This window comes from Aspergillus lucknowensis (assembly GCF_044049455.1).
Source record: "Aspergillus lucknowensis strain CBS 449.75 chromosome Unknown BJX67scaffold_64, whole genome shotgun sequence".
In the NCBI taxonomy this organism is placed as follows: Eukaryota; Fungi; Ascomycota; class Eurotiomycetes; order Eurotiales; family Aspergillaceae; genus Aspergillus; species Aspergillus lucknowensis.
Window position 1 is genome coordinate 78,803 of NW_027263608.1, and position 15,478 is coordinate 94,280.

General features: G+C 52.4%; 7 protein-coding genes across 7 annotated transcripts; 4 read left to right on the forward strand and 3 right to left on the reverse strand.

The window, feature by feature from the left end:
* Positions 1–330: 330 nt before the first annotated feature.
* Positions 331–1,308, forward strand: BJX67DRAFT_385443 (uncharacterized protein; the record flags this gene model as incomplete). Its single annotated transcript, XM_071033861.1, has 1 exon — positions 331–1,308. The coding sequence occupies one exon, from the start codon at positions 331–333 to the stop codon at positions 1,306–1,308; it is 978 nt and encodes a 325-aa protein (XP_070881615.1).
* Positions 1,309–1,803: 495 nt separating this feature from the next.
* On the reverse strand, positions 1,804–3,248 carry BJX67DRAFT_292951 (SDR family NAD(P)-dependent oxidoreductase). Its single transcript, XM_071026847.1, has 3 exons — positions 2,485–3,248; positions 2,214–2,436; positions 1,804–2,122 (listed from the first exon to the last, which is right to left on the reverse strand). The coding sequence occupies exons 1-3, from the start codon at positions 2,995–2,997 to the stop codon at positions 1,953–1,955; spliced, it is 906 nt and encodes a 301-aa protein (XP_070881616.1). The 5' UTR covers positions 2,998–3,248; the 3' UTR covers positions 1,804–1,952.
* A 1-nt stretch (position 3,249) lies between these two features.
* On the forward strand, positions 3,250–4,841 carry BJX67DRAFT_292940 (aldehyde reductase II). Its single transcript, XM_071026846.1, has 4 exons — positions 3,250–3,865; positions 3,933–4,289; positions 4,351–4,467; positions 4,528–4,841. Exons 1-4 carry the CDS (start codon positions 3,607–3,609, stop codon positions 4,827–4,829), a joined length of 1,035 nt encoding a protein of 344 aa, XP_070881617.1. The 5' UTR covers positions 3,250–3,606; the 3' UTR covers positions 4,830–4,841.
* BJX67DRAFT_365928 (P-loop containing nucleoside triphosphate hydrolase protein) lies at positions 4,267–5,846 on the reverse strand. Its single transcript, XM_071030326.1, has 4 exons — positions 5,691–5,846; positions 5,468–5,632; positions 5,038–5,388; positions 4,267–4,947 (listed from the first exon to the last, which is right to left on the reverse strand). Exons 1-4 carry the CDS (start codon positions 5,746–5,748, stop codon positions 4,853–4,855), a joined length of 669 nt encoding a protein of 222 aa, XP_070881618.1. The 5' UTR covers positions 5,749–5,846; the 3' UTR covers positions 4,267–4,852.
* Positions 5,847–6,576: 730 nt separating this feature from the next.
* BJX67DRAFT_365929 (putative MFS transporter) lies at positions 6,577–8,896 on the reverse strand. The gene is made up of 8 exons (XM_071030327.1): positions 8,326–8,896; positions 8,192–8,279; positions 8,046–8,144; positions 7,797–7,998; positions 7,410–7,725; positions 6,902–7,332; positions 6,698–6,836; positions 6,577–6,640 (listed from the first exon to the last, which is right to left on the reverse strand). The coding sequence occupies exons 1-8, from the start codon at positions 8,542–8,544 to the stop codon at positions 6,596–6,598; spliced, it is 1,539 nt and encodes a 512-aa protein (XP_070881619.1). The 5' UTR covers positions 8,545–8,896; the 3' UTR covers positions 6,577–6,595.
* A 2,035-nt stretch (positions 8,897–10,931) lies between these two features.
* On the forward strand, positions 10,932–11,986 carry gliT (thioredoxin reductase gliT; the record flags this gene model as incomplete). Its single annotated transcript, XM_071033862.1, has 2 exons — positions 10,932–11,344; positions 11,404–11,986. 2 exons carry the CDS (start codon positions 10,932–10,934, stop codon positions 11,984–11,986), a joined length of 996 nt encoding a protein of 331 aa, XP_070881620.1.
* Positions 11,987–12,446: 460 nt separating this feature from the next.
* On the forward strand, positions 12,447–14,015 carry BJX67DRAFT_375148 (uncharacterized protein; the record flags this gene model as incomplete). The annotated part of the gene is made up of 5 exons (XM_071031651.1): positions 12,447–12,453; positions 12,779–13,364; positions 13,400–13,687; positions 13,777–13,916; positions 13,948–14,015. The coding sequence occupies 5 exons, from the start codon at positions 12,447–12,449 to the stop codon at positions 14,013–14,015; spliced, it is 1,089 nt and encodes a 362-aa protein (XP_070881621.1).
* Positions 14,016–15,478: the final 1,463 nt, after the last annotated feature.

Here is a 15,478-nt window from a genome sequence, read left to right on the forward strand (position 1 = left end):
GAAGTGCTGTCGTATTCAACCCTAAAACACATATACCCCAGTTCATGGATCGCCGGTGGGGCACATGTTATATACAAATAGACGGCCGGAGATGCAGAAGTTCTCACTTCTCGTCTTTCCTCACCAGCTGGACCACAGATGAACCCAAACTGCTGCCTCTCCCATCTCTTGGCGCACAAGAAACACCAAGCCCTTGGTCCTCGTGTCAGCAATGAACCGACCGTTCCAGCCAACGACGCAGAACACAAAACCCCAGAAGATCCCAGAAACCCACTTCCTTCCCTCTGCGCCCAAAACCCCGTAAATCTCCCACGTTCAAGGAACCCAAAGATGCAGATCCCTCTCACCCACGCCGCAAGCTTCGCGCTGGCAATCACCCTCGCAACCGCGGATCTCTCCCCACCACAGACAATCGAAGTCGACGTCCTGTGGCCCACGGGCTCCGTCTCAACCTCGCAATTCAGAGACATCCCACTCATCTTCGCCGTCCAAAACGCCGAGGCAGCATACAGCTACGAGTGGTTCATCGAGCACAGACTGTACAACGCGAGCGTCTGGGCCGCCGCCGGAAACGATAGCGCGGCCATCGCGCAGATCGAGCGCGGCTCGTGGCCCGAGGACATCGACTGGGTGGACTCCGGGTTGCCGGCTTGGTCGTATAATGGGAATCCGCCGTTTAATTATTACTATAATGGGGATGTGGCGGTTGCGGCTGCGGAGTGGCTGACCATTTATCCGCTGGACCCTGGGGATTATGTGATATTGTGGCTTTATAGTACGGAGAACTGTGCGGAGGAGGATATTCTGATGGTTGCGTGGGGGACGCACTCGTTTACCGTTGATGAGGAGGGTGTCGCAGGACTCGAAGTCATGCTGGATGCGTGCCCGGAGTATTCTGGGGGGTGGACGATCCGGGACACAAGGGACGACGGGTGTCCGTTTGTTTTGGAGCAGGGCGTGAGCGATCCTGATCCCTGTCGGGCACGGTTGCAGAATCGGCAGCAGGTTGAGTGTCTGGAGGATTATTATCGCTTGTCTTCGGACGACACGAGTCGTAATGAGACTGAGGCTTGTAGGGCGGCGTTTGAGGTGGCGACGTGGCCGGTGTTGACGGACACGTATGATACTACGGGGATGTTTGATGAGGATGGTCATGCTATTGATTCTGGATCTGGGTCCGGGTCTGGGTCTGGGAGCGACGATGAGGAGGGGGGTTCGGATGAGGACGTTGGTACGTCCTATCATGTGGATATGTCTGTGTTGGGTTTGGCTGCAACTATGGTGATGTGGGTAGCTTGGTGTCTGTAGACCAAGCCAGAAAATGCATCTCGCATCAATCTGCTTGTCGTTTGTATGCTGCATGTAGCGATAAGATGGTTGGGGCTTGGGGGTGGAGCGAGGCAAGTGAGCGGAGATGTACGTATTGTTATTTGAAGGGCGTCCATAATTATCGAAGTATCTGAACAATGAATTATGTCTGTCAATAAGAAGCTACCTTAAATGTATTCTCGGATACTGAAGGTGGTCTTATGAAAGAGAAGGAAATAATAGAATTATTAAGTCAGTAAAATGAACGAGCTGTTGTTTGATTTCTTGATTGGAGCATGGTGGTCCCCTTTAACTAGGGTACATCCCCTCTGCGTCAATACCCCCATATACAGTTTTCTTGGTAAGCCTTCGGGTAAGGAGTCTAGGTTGCGTAGAAGCCTCCTCGAACCCGAAATAAAACTATCAAAAAGAGGAGGTATCCTCGGAGCCTTCCACCTGGCGAGTGTAGTGACGAGAACTATAAGCCGCGAACAGTCTTTGGCAATAATACAGGCACAAATATACCCTTTCTATCAAAGTTTGGGTCATTATTTGGCTCTCGAAAATACATAGAGGAAGGCTAGGTACTCCGGCCACTATCCAATCTCTCTTCTCTAGTTCAGTTGACACTGGGTGCAAGCCGACTATAGACCCTTAACCCCAACCCTGAGCAGCTGCGGATCATCATCAATCAGAGATCGAGCCTTCCCAGACTGAAGCTCCGTAACATCCCAAGCGGCATGCACAAACCGGCCATGCAAGAAGCTGGCCTCCTCAGACGCGGCCCACACCGCAAATCGGCCGGGCAGGTTCTCTAAGTAGGATGACCATATCAACAGATGTCCAACCACAGCGCGGTCCAGTTCAAGGGGAGAGAATAAGAGTAAGAGGTGATATGCACGTACCATTATCCCAAGGATGGCTGTTTTCATCATGCCCGTGGTCTCGCGCCGGCTGTGTCAGGATAGCGCCTGGGTGGAAGCTGAGAATCTGGATCTCGTCGGGAGACACCTCCCTCGCGAGAAGCTGCAGGAGTAATGCGGCGGCATTCTTGCTCGCAGCGTAGTTTAGATGGTGGGCTGCCGTATCGAACTTGTGGATCGAGATGGTGGACACGTTGACGAGATGCTGCGTACATGGTTAGCTATGCTTCGTACAATCAGGAGGTGCTAATACCTTCTTCTTCCCAAGATTCTGCTTCGACAGCCTCTGCGCAAACCGATAAGAGGAGACCACATTCACTTGATAATCCTCCAGCAGAGCTTCAACCCCGAGCTCGAGCAGCGGCTTCCCCTTCGAAAAGCTCGCTGCATTGAGAACAACAACGTCAATCTCAATACCCTCGCCCGCAAAGCTATCCCACAGCTGGTCGATACTCGCCAAATCGGACAGCTCGCACACGCGCCCGATAATCTCGCCTTGAAACGAGGAATCTAATTCCGAACGCAAAGAAGCAACGCCCTTCGTGACAGCTTCCGGCCGACGCCCGACAATGATCACTCGATCCGCGCTGGCTTCAGCAAAGGCCCGAGATATTGCATGGCCTATTCCCGCCGCACCGCCGGTGACAAGTACTGTGCATCCTTTTTGGCTGAGGCTTGGGAGGCGCGGGTTGATTTGCTCGTAGGGCGTCTTGTGGACTTTTTCAACCAAAGTTGCCATCTTGTTGTTCCTGAAATTCTCACTCATCTCTCCGAGCGGGCGACGTCAGGGAGTATTTGTATCTCCATCAGGCAGGGGGCGGGGTTCTCCCGAGACAGGGTCCGATTCTTGATCGTGAACACCCTTTCTCCTCCCATCCAATCATCCTCACTCAGGCAAGTTCAAGAGAGAGAATCCGCAGATGTCTAAGTTAGCACATGGCATCTGGGCCTATCACATTGCCAGCGACCAGCAGAAGGAGGCGGACAATCTGTCTGAATACGCTTACGAGATCGGGCAGATCCGACTGAACCCCTTTGAGTGGGCTTCAGCTTGGGTCCAGGGGACATTCAGGCCCCGATCCATGTCAGACATGATTGGCCACTTCTCGGTGAGCCAAGGGACGGGACAATCCGAAAAGTCGCCGCAACTGCCTCGAAATGGAAATCAGCTGCCCGTTTTGGGGGCCGTTTCGTCATGAGTAGAAATCATCAACCACAGCACCAGCCGATGACAAATCTGTCCGTCTTACATAGTACGGCCACCCATTATTGATGACACCATCTCGAGGTATAAACATGCCCACGTCCTGGAGCAGGGCATCCCATCTGACGCATCATCCCATCTTCGATTCGGATCTCAGTTTTGAAACGCATCATGTCCGATCTCAAAATCCACAATCCCGTCGTTCCCCGCGGCTCGCGCATCCTCGTCACCGGCGCAAATGGCTTCATCGCAAGCCATGTTGTCGATCAGCTCCTCGGTGCCGGGTGGGATGTTCGAGGCACGGTTCGGGATAAGTCGAGAACGGAGTGGCTGAATGCGCTATTCGATGAGAAATATGGCCCTGGGCGGTTTGAGACGGTCCAAGTCCCCGATCTTAGTCTGCCCGATGCCTTTGAGGATGCCGTTAAGGGTGCGTACCATACCTAAGAGAATCTTCTGCGTTGTGTGCATGCACGGCTAACAGGATAATCTTCCAGGGGTCAGCGGTATCGTCCACGTGGCGTCGATCCTAACCTTCGACTCAAACCCGAACGCGGTCATCCCCCCGCTCCTCGCGGGGACGCTGGGGCTGCTACGGTCCGCCGCGAAAGAGCCGGGTGTGAAGCGGTTCGTCTTGACGTCGAGTTCGTGGAGCGCGTCGCTCCCGAGTATCGGGAAGAAAATCACCCTCGCGGAGGATACCTATAACGAGGCTGCTGTCGAGGCCGCATACGCACCACCTCCTTACGAGCCGCAGAGGGGGGCGGCGGTTTACGCGGCGAGTAAGGTGAAGGTTGAGCAGGCAATTACGCAGTGGGTTGAGGAGAATAGTCCTCGTTTTGAGGTTAATTTCGGTAAGCCGAACTCGCATCCATGTGAGAAGGGTCGCACGTATCGTCTAACCCTGATACTCAGTCCTCCCCAGCGCGAACTTCGGTCCGGTCCTTCATAAAGACCACCCCGGGTCCATGCCGTGGCAGTGGCCGGTGGCCGTCTACCATGGGAAGGTCGCGGAAGTCTCCGTTCCTTCTCGTGAGTTTTCCCCCGACACTCCAATCATGATCGCCGTCTCTTATATCTGACGTATGACAGAGAACTGGATTGATGTCCAAGACGCCGCTCGGCTTCACGTTGCAGCCCTTCTGCTCCCGGAGGTAAGAAAGCATGAACGGATATTCGGGTATGCGGGCATCTACACCATCAACGGGCTCCTTGCCATCCTCAGGAAGCTCTACCCGGAGAGGCAATTTCCCGACGATATTGTTGACGAGGCAGTCGATCTGACCGAGACGCCTCCAGCCGCGAGAGCGGAAGAGTTGCTGCGGTTACTGGGGAGGGACGGATGGACGAAGCTGGAGGACACTGTAGCGGGCAATTTGGAGGGCCAAGTCTGATTAACTACCCTGGAAGAGTCGGTTCAGCGTCCTGTTTCCTGCTTGCGTCTTTGGGCGACGTTGTGGAAGGCTGATTCGTTGACATGCTGCGACAGCCGCTCGAGGAGCACTCGAAGACCTGGTAGCGTTAGCTTCACATCAAATGCGTACGCAGAAATATTAAGTAAACAAGCAAGTAGAAAGGAACCTGTTGACGTAGCAAACCTACCCTGGTTCAAAACCACACTCGCCATAACAACCTCGATCGCCCTCTCCCTCCTAACCACATCCAACCTCCCCTCATCAAGCTCCATCAATTGTATTAGCTCCTCCGTGCTCACAGCATTGGGATGGTCTATTTTATTCCCAATAATGACTACAGGAATCCCAATTAATTGCTTGTCCCCCAGAACCTCCCGCAGCATCCCATTCGTCTCCCGATACCACTGCGCCTCCTGCGCAGCGTCAACTAGAAAAACAATCCCGTCTGCCTGCGGGAAGAACCAGGAGAGCGGGGGCGCAGCGAACCCGCCCGTATCGATGAACTGGAAGCGTGTGCCGCCGAAGTCGACATGAGTGCCTGCTGGGTGTCAGCGTGAATACCCGTGAATAAACTCCCAGGAGTCTAGGGTGAGTGATTCCATCATTGAGGGACGTACCATATGGTCCCGACGCGTCTCTATCCAGGTAGTCCGGATCTGGATCCCGGCGGAACTTCGTACGAAGTACATGTGCGAGAGTTGTTTTGCCTGAATTTGTAGGCCCGATGAGGAGGATGTTGGCGTGTTTCTTTATTCCCTTGAGGCGGGCCGATATGAAATATACTGTCGGATGACATGTCAGTTCGCGTTGCCGTGTGGAAGTGCGAGGGTGGGAGCTGACTGCATGATGCTATGAAATCAAAAATGATTTCTAGCAGCCGGAATAAGTAGGACAGCATGTTCGTTAGTCTGGATGTCGTCCTACAGAATCATATCCGTCGCGAGTTGATTTCCCCTCTTTGTTTTTGAATCTCGTACTACGGAACACGTGTCCTGGACAGCCCTTGGCTGTCGTCGCTGTTGAGCTTGGGCAAGAAACGAGCCTCTCTCAACCTCAGAGCTCCTCAGGTCTCCATTTTCGCCCCGCCCGTAAATCAGGCTGGCAGGCTCGGCGCAGGGGTTCTGGCCACCTGCACGGGCCCGGAGATCGGGTATTCCCCAGTGGGTTGAACCAATTCCCGAATCTCCAATCGTTTGGGACGCATTACCAAAAATGGGGGATTTGGAAGGGTAGGATTGTCCGTGACTATTGGTGACACGTACCCAAGCCCTAATTTGGGCCTCACTCTCGGGGCTGAAGGCAAAGGACATTGGGATGGGAACGACAAATTTATTCGGGTAGGCAGTGTGTGTCCTGTGCCCAGCCTGCGGCCCATTCCGCAGACCTTTTGAGGTCCGGAGAGCCTCGTATCTATCAAACCCGTGTGATTGCGGGAATCCTCGGCATTGGACATTGGCCAAGGAGGGAATGTAGAGAATCGTGGGTATTCTGTCTCGTAGAAAGGGGACTCATCTAGGGCTATCAACTTCATCACCGTTATTTTCACCAACAGCCCCCACGTAGCGCTCTGAGTGCTACTCTCCGGGCCAAGGCAAGACTGGCCGGCAATTGAGACAGAGTAAGTACTAAAGAGACTATACAGAGCTATTGCTCTCACAGTATTACTGGAAACTTGCTCTAACAGAGCGAGAGATCCCTACTGAAGTAGTATCCCTCGCCAGGATATCGATTCTATTATCAGACGTTTAGAGTACATATCGGAAATGCTTATTCTCCAGCTCCGTTTGGTCCTGTGGAGCGTCAGTTCTATCCCCTCGGATGTATTGCTGGAAGGACTGAGTACTCACCAGCATTCCATTTTCAATGCCGCTCGCGTCGTCATCGGACTCGTTCAATGCTTCGCGGTCCCGGCGCTTGTTCTCGAGGTACATGTACACGTACAGTATGGTGATGGAGACAAGCTTGATCGTATACCCAACCAACATTCTGTCCATGTTAGCATACTATCAACCAAATTTTAATTAAAAAAAAGGAGGGACGAGCGAACTCACGCAACATAAGCACTATGATACCCCGGCTCCTCACTCTTCTTAAACGTCTGCGGCCCAATGATATTCCCAACACAGTACCCCGTAAACAACAGCGCCCCGGTCACCTGCTTCTTCGTATACCCGGCAATATTCGAGCTGACGATCGTGAGGCTCATACTAAACCCGAGACCCTGGAAGTAACAAAGCCACAGCGCCACGAGCCGCCCCCATTTATTCGAGTCCGGCAGCCCGACGAGCAGCCCCGCGCCGATGATGCAGATCGAGTTGGCGATGATCATGCAGGCGCTGCGCGAGTGGAACCTGTCCGCGTACTTTGTTGCGATTGCGCCGCCGATGAGCAGGGCTAGGAATTGCACTGCGCCGCCGGGGATCTGCAGGTATTGCGTTCCGAGCGTGTCGAAGCCGAACGAGCCGACGATTATCGAGGTGAACTACTGCTCCGTCAGTATACATACGCATACTCGAAGTTGCGTAAAGTGTAAACGAGTAGAGATGGGCGGAGGCGTACACTCGTCAACGCAGAATTCGGAACCTGCGCCCCAACCGCCATAACGAACAACAGCCATGTCTTGGGATCCCTCGCCGCCTGCCCAACCTGGTCCCACTTAAAGTGGTGGTTCTTCACGCCCTGCCGGTTCTCCGCGACGCGATCGACGGCAATGGCTCTCTCGCGCTCCGTCAGGAATTTCGCAGTCGACGGCAAATCAGGGAGGAGGATGAGCGCTGCAATGCCGACGGTGACGGAGATGGCGCCAAAAATGAGGAAGACGTACATCCATCGGGGGAGACCGGTTGTGATGTGTCCGATTGCGTAGCCGATTAGCCTGTTTTCTTGTAAGTCTTGTCTCCCCCATGCTTTTATGGTTTTGTAGGATGAGATGAGGAGTCCACGTACCCCCCGAACATTGTCGCGATTCCATTGGTACAGTAATACGACTCCAGTCGCAGCGGCTGCTCCCTTCGCGTGTACCACATGCTCATCATCAGGACGAAACCGGGGTTGACGACGGCTTCGAAGAAACCCAGGATGAAGCGGTTTGCGGCAATACCGGCGAAATTCGTGCATGCCGGTGTTGTCATGAGGAGGGCGCCCCATACTGCATCGATTAGCGGTGGTTATTTCGGGATGATATGGAAGCCGTACTAATCGTAGTAGTAGCAAGAACCTTGCCAGTCGGGAGCTTCTGGAGTGCGTATCCGGCAGGATACTGTGCGACAAGGTATCCAAAGTAAAAAATGGATCCTATATTGTCAGTACAGCATTACTTTAAGGTTGAAAAGGCTACTCACCCAGCCAGGAATAATCCTGCCCTTCGAGGTTCGTTTCCTCCTCCAAGCCATACACCGACGCAAAATTGAGACTATTTTTATCGAGGTACTACGATAATGAGTCTCACTTTCACCACCCTCTCAAGGAAGCCCACCTGAAGCATATATATAACAATGAGCAGCGGTATCAGCCGCATATCGATCTTCCGCAGCACCTTCTTCGCCTCTTCCGGCGTCACCTCAAGCCCCCTCGCCTGGTCGTACACCTGGTAGCTATCATCTTTGTCGGCCGAGGCGCTGCTGGAGAGGACCGGTGACGACCCGTCCGTCTCGAATCCGGCTTTATTGGAGTGGGGAGACTTGATGTCGCTCATCTCGCCGTCGAAAGATGGAAATGCACCCTCGCTGCTCCATCTCCGAACACGGAGGGAGACCACAATTTATACGGAGCGCAGCGACCCCAACCCTCAACTGACTCGTCTGGAGACAAAAAGGTGACAGATGATGCAATCCAACCCCACAGGCCGGCGCCAATAACATGAAGCTCTCGAGATTCTGCTGAGAAAGCAAAAGTGCAAGAAGCTTGCTCTCTGAGGGGGGAGTGACATGCCAAGCGCACATGGGAGAAGTCTCCGCATCCTAGGGCCTCAAGTCATTGGCATCTGGTGTGTCTGGTGTGGACAAGATATCGTTTCCTCTTCCTGGAGGGGAAGGTAAAAAGACAACGGTGGAGGGAGTGCGAGTCAATTGGGGTTCTGATATGCTGGTGGGTGCAATCACGCTATCCAAGCGGGGATGGCGTCTTTCTGGCTTGGGATTCGCAATCAGCCAACAATGAGAAACAGCTTCTTCAGCACCGCGGCCTATCAGTTTCTTCAGAGAACCAGGAGGCCTCCATTCAATTTCTCAACACGAGGCCACAAGAGTTTGGAGTCATGCTTTGTTTTCATCAGCCTGCTTGTCCAGCTTGTTCGTGTATCTTGGCATGGCACTGGTCGGAACAAGCCGCCCCTCTTCGCAGTGTTGAAACTCGAAAATTCGATCTTGGAGCCCGAAAAGCAAAGGCCGTAGGTGTGGTATCGTGCATCCCTCGGGAATCAAATGATCCTCGCTGGTAACATTGATACTCATGCTCAGATATCCGCCCCTTAATGGCGTATAGTTTCAGCATCTGCTCCTCGAAGCCCTCCACCCATGCATTCACAGAGATCGTGTACATAGATATAACAAGATTTTTCAACCCCGTCAACATTGGTATTTAGTTAAGACCCGCTTGTTTTCGACTCGGTACAACAGATGCCCGCGCGTTGACGCCGATCTCCAGCCGGCCATGGAGGAACCCTTGTCACTGGAGTACCAGTCCGGTTGCTATGGGGCTCCAAATAAGCATAAATCCATTGGCTCTGTAGCTCTTCCATTTGAGCTTGCAGCTCTTCGTCAGGAAAGTCCAGAACAGTCCATATTTGCCTGAGCCTGTCTAGAACCATCAGTTTATTCTCCATTTCTATATCACATTGTCAAAAATGCGTTGAATATGGCATAGATACTTTTGTCAAAGTGCACGAAATCCATCTAATGCTTGGGAAAGCATGTCTTCACGTTGGCAACAGGCTACGATCTATAAGAATACCTGTATGCTGTAAGCAGAGCCCTTCTCCCATCTAGGGTGATGGGCAGTAAAATAACAGCCTCAAGTAGCCCCTGGGTAAATGAACCTAATTCTGGGCTTCGTCTTGTTTAACCCAAGTTACCCGTACCTGAAAGATTTGCTTTGCTGCTAACGTGATTAGCTCGTTGGGACGGTCAAGTGGTTTATATTGGAGAGGTCTTTTTACAGGAAACTGCCTACTCGGGCTTATTACCGAAGGCCAAATTGACTCTGGTTTCATGTTCAAGTGATTAGCCCATGAGCAATATGTAGTACAAAGCCATAGTAGTAGCGTCTCAGTGTACAATTGTCTTGACAACACGGCGCAGCCCAATACCAAGACAACCAGAACTTCAAAGCGCGGAGACACATACCCCCTACATGATGGCCTCGCGCTATGTCCCTCAGATTGTCATCTTATTCATCTGGATAGGCCAAAACCGGAAAGTTCTCTCCTCTCTCACGTTTGAGTGCTTCAACGTTTTCTACGGCCGCCTTGGGGCACAATCCACTACCGTATCCGTGTCGTTCCAGCTTCGCTCCGATGGGTGTCCAACAAGGGACATGGGCACCAAGCTTCGAGGGTTCTGGGAACCAAGGAATGATACAGTTCAAGAGTTCCGGCTTCGATTGATGTTCTTTGATACCAACGAATCGCCCGAGGAACAGGAAGGCAAGCGAGGGAGAGGGGGTTTAAATGTGAAGGGCTTCGGAGGGGGGCCTTAAGGCCTTCCGGCCTCCCACTATCTGCATATTGTTTCCTATGCAGGAAGGAGGTGCAGTAAAATGATTCCTGCAGGATTCGCCCCCTCTGGGCCACAATGTGTGATCGATTGCTGGAGGGACGTTGGCGGCGGAGGTGGACGAAGATTAGGGGGCCCGCCGTGACAACCTGACCCGAACCCAGCGCCAGCAGCAACCAGTGGGTACTTCAGGTTCAAACTATTGTCATGCCGCTCTACGATTGGATTGTGCCGTGACTACAAAGTGTCCGAAAAGTGTCCGAAAAGTGCCTTAGGGCGTGCAATTTGACATAACTATGCCTCAGTGCATTCATATATAAAGGTAACCTGATGACTCTGAGAACGCACAGCCATACTTCCACTTGCCAAAATGGAGACTTCCAAGGTTTACGACGTTCTTATTGTCGGCGGCGGCCCGGCAGGCCTCGCGGCCGCAACCACCCTCGTCCGCCAGCTCCACACGGTCCTCATAATCGACTCTGGCGAGTACCGCAACGCAGCTGCTCAGCGCATGCATCTCGTGCCCGGATTTGATCACCAGGACCCAGCTGTATTTCGTGCAAAGATCCGGGCGGATCTGGAAACACGGTATTCCGACTTTGTTGACTTCAGAAGTGCCAAGGTCATCAAGGCAGCGGGGGTGGAGGGTAAGAATCATGGGTTTGAGCTAACAGATGACCGGGGAAAAGTATACAAAAGTAGAACTGTTATCCTCGCCAACGGTGTTAGGGACAAGGTCGAGGAAATGCCGGATGGCTTTAAGGAGTGCTATGGGCGGGGGGTGTAAGCGGCGTCAGGTGCTGGGACCCAAGTCAAGGCTCAAGGCTAACCACAAATTATAGGTTTCACTGCCTTTTCTGCCATGGCTTTGAAGAACGCAGCTGTGACTCTGCGGGAGTCCTCACCGGTGGCCTCATCCAGAGCAAGCAAATGCTCATGCATGTCATCCCCAATGCTATGCGGCTCAGCAAGCACATTGTGCTCTACACCAATGGCAACGAGACAATAGAAGCAGATGCCAAGTCCATCATCCCTCCCTCCAGTGCCTCACACATCACCACCGATTCGCGAGTCATCACCAACCTGGCCCTGGTGAACGATGGTCCAAAGGTCAAAATCACATTCGCCGACGGCACTTCCAAGACGGAAGGCTTCGTTGCTTCTCACCCAAATGTCGAGCACCATGAACCCAGTCTTGCGAAGCAGCTTGGGCTAGATGTAGGGCCCATGATGGATATCAAGCTGAATGGTCCCTTCAACGCGACCAACGTGCCGGGGGTGTTTGCGGGAGGGGATGCCGCGACGCCTATGAGGAATGTAATGCAGGCGCTTCACATGGGGGGTTTTGCGGGTGCAGGCTGCGTGTCGTCTTTGCAGCAGGACATGCTCCGTGCGGGGACGCTGTATTACTCGCAGAAGGAGTAGCGATATCTACTATGACGAGGTGAAAATCAGATAATGATCAAAGACCCCATCACACATCTGAATACCCTTCCACCACTGTAACTTGAAGTTACCTCTCGAGTTGAAATGATAGCAATAACTGCTGAGCACGTCGCTATCGCTGAGCTAACGGTATACCTCCCAACGGCCCTGGTTACGGTGTTTGTCATTCTCTGCCATGGTTTCCACAAACAGATCCGAAGGGATGTATTTAAAGGCCAGTGAGTATTCTCATAGCGCCGTCGGCTCCTGGCAGCAGGTTAGGGAGAACGATTGAGGCTTGCGCGGCCTGTACCTTGTGGAATCGAACCGGCGCATTTGGTGCCGCTGGCTTCAATTGGTCTGTTATGTGGCAAATCTCATGAATGTCCCCTATTTGGTTGCGAGGACAGTATCTGAGAGACAATTAGAGTTATCCCCCATAAAAATTAGGCATCACAGCATGTCCTGTACGTGCTCACCTGCCGCCCAGTCCCACCCACCGCAAGTGCTGCTCTCCACACCCTGCCTGCTGCCTGTTCAGTTACTCAGTATTTTTGTGTCTTGGTGCTGAAAAGGATACCAGCTGGAAAAATGATACAAGCTATAAAAGATATAGTTCCCGTCACCTGACTACCAAGACCATTTTCGTGGTGGTGCAGGCCTTGTCACCTGCAGCCATTACTTTTGCTTGTCCCCGGTGCACCCACGGCCAACTTATTTCCCAATGTCCTATGCTCGGTTATCTTATTCTAGATGACATGTTGGCCCCAGACTTTGCACCTATTAACTCAGCATCCGCCGTCGAGCTCACATCATACCCGGAGGATCAGGACTATCTTGTCCACGGAACGCCAGAGCGCAGCAGCCGCTCGCAAACGTTAATCTACCATACGGAAGGCAATTTATGGTGGGTGAAGGTGACTCCGATAGGTACGATCGCCAGCATCCTTGATGATGCCGAAAAGCAACCAGCTTCAAAGCGTGAACAACGCAAGCTATTCCAAAGCTTTGTTGCGCGAATTAAATACAAGTTGCTCCCTCTCCTCGCTGACACCATGACCGAGGTTATACTGGAAGAGAGTATGGCCGGTCTGGAAGTGGAGTTTGATTCGGGCAAATCCAACGCGACAAAATCTCCCAACACGTCCTTAAGACGCCAGGTCCCAGAAGATCCTCTCAGAACTGTCTATCCTTCGTGCGACGAGTTTCCATCATTTAAGGAAATCAACAATAAAGAGTTAACAAGCGCTATGGGGATCACCAACGGAGTTTTCTGGGTAAATAATAATGGAATGCAATATGTCCTGAAGATCGTGAACCGTCCGCTCTACCAGCCTCGTGATACTGATGTCATTCGAAAGGAGCTGGAAAACCTCGAGTACTTTACTGGCACGCCAAATATTGTACAAGCAGTGGAGTTGCAGTATCTACGAATCCCGATATGACTTCTGGCAGAAGCAAGAGACCACTAGTTGTGGCTGGAATTCTACTCAGGGCATATACTAGAGGCTCATTGCAGCAAGTCGTTGCAGAGCACCACGTTGCAAAGTATTCCTGGACGCAATGGGCTGTGCAAATTGGAACTGCTTTGATTTGCCTCCATGAGGCAGAGAAAAGTCATATGGATATAAAACCTTTAAATGTTCTTGATGCCAAAAGAAACGCAGTACTTATCGACATTAGTGGCATTGGCGGCAACTCGTCAATGGTGTGCACGAGAGATCCGAGATGAGACAGAGCTCTTCGATCTTCTCGTTGAACAACGCCAGCTTGGTGACGCCTTCGGGAAGCTTCTCCGCGATTGCATCACAGACAAGAGATGACCCTGAGGCAAAAATTTTGAACCAAGTTGCAGTTTGTTTAATGGAAAGCAATTGTCAGACACGTATGGGTTTATCAACAGCAATATCACGGCTCGCAGGTGCTGGAGGTATCAGAGATAGTTTGTCCCGATTTACCAGTCCATCGTGGCCCTTCTCGGGGTCGTGGTCAAGAACAGACCATCGGCCCAAAACTTCTCACGCGTTAGGACACGGTGGGAAGTCTGGACATCGAGAATCGAAATGACACGCGGCAGAAATGAAGAACAGCAGACGCATAATCCTTTCGACAAGGACTCGAAGCACGCGATGGAAGCGATCCACGCGACAAGCTGACAAGGAAAGGGATGGGACGGAAATACCAAATTTGGTAACCCGTCGCCATCTCCGACTCGATCGGCTCGGGCGTAGCCGAGTTCAAGATGGTGGCGCAAGTTTCCCGAGGTCCGTGCCGATGGAGCACAGAAGCTGGGAAGCGAAGAATGCAATTCGACGAGCAGAGTCTGAGAGGCGCACATGAAGCGCAGTGTTGCAAAGCGAACCGCAGAGAGTCGAGCCAGCAGCAGTCGGCTAAATTATCCTGGCCATTTCAGGGAGGAACCTTGGATGACGAGGGTGTGCGGGTGCCAGGCGGAGCAGCGTGTGGCCCGTGTTGGCCACTGAGAGGCGCCAGACAGGGATGGTCGGCTGAAGATCTGAATCCCGAGCATCAAATGGCTTCAAACCCTCAAAATCGGTCGCTATCGTCGAGATTTCGATGATTTTATAGATGCGACCAAATATGAACCAAATTCTCGCTCTGGCTGGGCATTTACCAAGGATCATTAGAACTGCCTTGGCTATTGCTGGGCAGAAGGTGAAGACTTCTTGGACAAGGCTTGGGAGTGTCTTGTCGTCCATGGCAAACCCGGTTCGCCCATGCCGTGCGTGCCCAGAGTCTCGGCACGGAGTCGTCCGATCCTTCCTCGGCACCCAAACAACGTCCCATTCTCAAGCAAATGCACACAAATCAAAGAAATACCCAAGAAGTCCACGGCTCGTTCAATTGACCCCTAGATGAGTCAAATATGGCTCGACCTGTCATGTGGCAGAAATTGACTTCTTCGAGAATGCCTCCTTGCGTTCCTCCACGCGACGACTGCATGTGGTGCTTCTCCAAGTTGAACCCCACTGACGACGATTGTCCTCGTTGGAATGGTGGAGCAGACTCGAGTCTTTCTTGAACAAACGGGCAAATCAAATAGCAACTGGACCGAGATTTGTTGGACAGCCTGCGAGATGTCCCAACAACAATTATATGACGGGATGCCGGATCCGAGTTTTCCAAGCAATGTATCGGGATGCGGTGCTTTGTTTGACAATCAATAATGGAATTCGAGATGCGAGATGGATAGAGCGCTCAAGGTGACTGAACGAGAGAGAAGGCAGGGGACCAGCGAGCAATTTGTCCTCTCACTCCCAATCTGTACGTAATCGTTACTACTTTGGCCAAACCTGGAGTCTCCAGACCCCCGGATTTCGCTACCACATTCGATAAAAGTGGGCGAGTGGCAACGGCATTGTGGGTTCACCACAACTTCTGTTGGACATCTTATGATCAAGACCTCGAAAGCATGACGAGACTCCCAGTTTCTTCATCGTCCATTCCAGAATCACCACGCGAATCCACGCG